General features: G+C 42.9%; 1 protein-coding gene across 1 annotated transcript; it reads right to left on the reverse strand.

Moving 5' to 3' along the window:
* Positions 1–233: 233 nt before the first annotated feature.
* On the reverse strand, positions 234–3,292 carry RFESD (Rieske (Fe-S) domain containing). The gene is made up of 4 exons (XM_009870923.1): positions 3,215–3,292; positions 882–1,062; positions 757–791; positions 234–527 (listed from the first exon to the last, which is right to left on the reverse strand). Exons 1-4 carry the CDS (start codon positions 3,290–3,292, stop codon positions 234–236), a joined length of 588 nt encoding a protein of 195 aa, XP_009869225.1.
* Between the last annotated feature and the right edge of the window lie 538 nt (positions 3,293–3,830).

A 3,830-nucleotide genomic window follows, 5' to 3' on the forward strand; every position in this document is an offset into this window, starting at 1 on the left:
ACTAATCTTTTTGAAATGCAAGTGCAAAAAAGCCCAGAATCATTGGCACAAGATCAGTCGATTTCTGACAATACAGAGCTTCTTATCTTACTCAGTTCTACATGTTCCAATGCATTAACATAACACCAACACTACAATTTTTTTCTGGAGGCGATCTTCATGGCCACAGAGCATTTTTATGTCATGACAACGCTTCTTCCTTGGGGTGTTCACCAGCATTCTGTGTTCTGTACTTACTCTGCTGCCTGCGAGTCACTTGGTTTTTCCATACCTAGGTCACCACTCTTTTTGTACTTTTCAGCAAAATAGTCAGAGTCAAAGCTTACAGATAAATCTGGAGGACTCACGTAAACGTTTCCATTGTTTGTTGTGATTTTATGAATCCTTTGTTTGACTCCTTTTGATTGCCATTTCGGTGTTGGTGATGGCTCCAGAGGGTTTATTCCTTCGTATAGTCCCTCTCCTGTTTCCAAAGTAATTACAAACTTATGCCAAGGACAAACAATACATGCTTGACCATCGATATCCTGCAAGAAGAAGGATTAAAAATAGCAAGTGATCACCTTGTGATTCTTCTCCCGGAAGAATCTCTAGGACAAGAGACACATTTGGTGATTTTGGCTGTATGGCTGTCTGTTATTTTAAATATATAACCATGTATTTCAATGTTATGCTCAGATAAAAGTATTCAGAAGTTGCATTAGAGTTTTCACATGACTCTTACGTTGCCACATTATTTTTATTTCACTTACGTACCTCTATTTCTCCAAGTGGTAAAGGGCCTCCTTCATCTGAAACATGGTAGAACACGACATTAATTTACACAGCAGATTTTATGCTTAACTGTTGGAACACTGAGATCAAATGTGCAAATATCTTACGGTAACAGCGAGAGTCCATAGCATGAAATTTCCCCTCGTGGTAGAAAACAACAATTTCTCTGCCATCAACTTTGGCTGTTACTCTCCGGGACCTCTTTATGTCATCTTCTTTGCCAATTAATATCAGACCATCGGGCTCTGTTTCAACTGTTCCTGTGCCGGAGCTGCCCGAATCCACATCCTTAAAACACACACAAAAAATAATTCAAAAAGCTGCTTATAAAAATCAAAAACTGATCAATGGGAATGTCAAAAAAAAAAAGAAATAAAAAGCACTATAGAAACAATTAACAAACAGCACTCTGTTATATGAGATATACAAGTAGAAAACCATTATAGACTTTTATAACACGTTACTTTAACACACTTAATCATATTATGACTACCATCCTGGAAAGTGCTTCTGCACAGCAGACTGTTGGTTTACTGTATCCTATGGATGGATAAATGTTTGTCTTGTTTTTAAAGCGTTATTCTTACTGCTTTGTTTACACCATAGTCTATTGATTTGTTTTAAGATATACGTCATTATCAAGTACACTCAATACCATTTTTTCATTATTGTTCTGTCTTAAGTTTTCATACACTGTGGTTTTTATGGGGTTTTGTTTGGTTTTTTTCTGTTTGTATTTCTACTTGTAGAATCGTTATCTTGGTGCCAGAGGAGTCGTTTAACATTTCAGATGAAAGGAGCAGAAGTTCTAGTACAAGACTACCGACACACAGGATTTTGGCGATAACGTCTGGCCAACGTGTTCACCATCCAAACCGGGGCCAGGAAAACCAGATGCGGCAAAACCTGATGGCTGAGGCAAGATAAATTTTCAATCACTATCCACTTACTCCACACGTTCACCGCTACCTCCCCTCAAAATCCTATGTGCAAACAAATGCAAGGAGGGTAAATGCAAAATACTGTGCAATTTAACTATGCAACTGGTAGCATTAACATGTAAATTACAAATGTAAATTTACATGTGAATCCAATAGTCTTTAAACAATGTTAGGGCTAGAAATACAAACTGATGTAAATAGAAAAAAATTTCATCTGCAAAAGCAGGAAAAAAATGTTTCTGGAGAAGCTGCATTCGACCTGGCTTTTTTAGCAAAAGCGTCTGCTTTTCCTTTCCTCCTATTACATATTTCAAGTGTCTAACACCCTCTCGCAGCAGAGGACATAAGTAGTTTTACCACAAAACCTGCCTTCCTATTAAGTTTGCTCAAAATGTTAGCCACCACGCTCCAGTTCCCCCTGAACTCCCAGCACCACCATGCAACACTGCCTCCCTCAGAAAAGTGGGATAAAGAAAGTCTTGTACGTGCTGTGACCAGCATGGAACTGGAGGGATGTTTTGCATTTAACTGTGGGTAAGTTGTTAAGTTAAAAGCAACTGTGGTTACGCAGCTGAGGTGATGTTCACCTCCAGTGATGAGGTCTTTTTATCTGATTTTTTTTTTCTGTTGTTGCTTTCTTTTCCTTCCTGCTGCAATGTCTCTTGTTGTATCTTTCTGAAGAGTCTAAGCGTAGCAACAAGCTTTAAATCATAGAATCGTAGAAGAGCAGGTTGGAAGGGACCTGGAGGGTCATCTAGCCCAGCTCTCTTCAGGTGAAGAAATACAGTTTGAATGAGATGCCCCAGGACTCCATCAGGCTGAGCCTTAAAGCTGTGTAAAGTTGAGGAATCCACCACTTGCCTTGGAAGAGCATGCCAGTGTCTGATTGCCCTCCTGGTGAAAAGTTTTCCTCGGGAGTCCAATGGGAATGTCCCCAGGAGCAACTTGTGCCTGCTAGCCCTTGGCTTCCCCTTGTAATTCCTGGTGAAAAGGAAGTCTCCATCTCTTTGGCAGCCCCCCTTTACATACGGGTATGTGGAAATGAGGTCTCCCCTGAGCCTTCTCAAGGCTGAACAGACCCAGTTCTCTCAGCCTTTCTTCACATGGCAGCTCTTCCAGTCCTCTGATTGTCCTCGTGGCCCTTCTCTGGACCCTTCTTTTTTTCTTAGTCCTTCTCTGGACCATGAATAGTGGGGACCAAAACGGAACACAGTACTCAAGCTGTGGTCTGACCAGCGCTCAGCACATTTCTCAATTTATTTTTCTGAAAACTACACTAAACCTCGCACACTCGGAAATCGTGCTGAGCGTGCCCAAACAGTGTTGGGTACTTTTCCCAGTTTATTTTCTTTCTCTTTCAAAACACTTGAAAGCAGTTAACAAGAGTAAACTTGCACCTGTCGCACATTCAGCACCGTGAATAGCAGAGAGCTCGCTCAACCAGGGGACAAGGGTGGGTCTGGCCGCAGGGAGGGGCGAAGAGCCACAAAGAGACTTACCTTGGGTCCATGCCAGATGGCCAGGGAGATGAGGAAGCAGATGAAGAAGTGGAGGCTCAGAAGAAGGATGTCCAGCATCGCAGCCCCTCACCGTGCCTGTGGCATCTGTAAAAAAAAATGACATGCGAAGGGGAGGCAGCAGGGCCAGCCTCTCTAGAACCCGGGGAGGATGCACGGAGGCTCAGCACGCAGGAGACGGCTCTGCCAGCACAGATAAGGAGCGGGGACGTGCTGGGGCTGGACTGATAACAGAAGAAGAAAGCTTGGGGTTCCTCCCCCTGCCATCCCTCATGAATACGTCAGACCAAAACCACGCTTGGAGCCACGTTGTGTGGGTTTTTTTCAGGATGAGCTGATTATTTGCTGTTTGCTCATAAACCGTCATGCTGGGAAGACGGGTGTAAATGATGGCGTGGCATTTTTGAGGCTGGTTGTTATCTGATTTGCATGTGATTAACCATGAGGACCAGCTCTCCACTCCGCAGTTTACAGGAACTCCCACCCAGTCTTACCTAGAAAGAGAAACGTCACTGCCAGACTCAGAGGATGACCCAGTAAGACACTCACTCAGAAAATAAGCAGAGCATGCAGCAAATGACAAGAAACAGAGTAGGAA

Source organism: Apaloderma vittatum, unplaced genomic scaffold (assembly GCF_000703405.1).
Source record: "Apaloderma vittatum isolate BGI_N311 unplaced genomic scaffold, ASM70340v1 scaffold15866, whole genome shotgun sequence".
Taxonomy (NCBI): Eukaryota; Metazoa; Chordata; class Aves; order Trogoniformes; family Trogonidae; genus Apaloderma; species Apaloderma vittatum.

Excerpts from the sequence above, each read along its gene's own strand:
- RFESD (XM_009870923.1), bottom strand. The coding sequence starts at position 3,292 with ATGCTGGACATCCTTCTTCTGAGCCTCCACTTCTTCATCTGCTTCCTC. Across the intron at positions 792-881 it reads TATGGACTCTCGCTGTTACC|ATGAAGGAGGCCCTTTACCA; the intron begins GTAAGATATTTG and ends ACCATGTTTCAG. Across the intron at positions 528-756 it reads TACCACTTGGAGAAATAGAG|GATATCGATGGTCAAGCATG; the intron begins GTACGTAAGTGA and ends TTCTTCTTGCAG.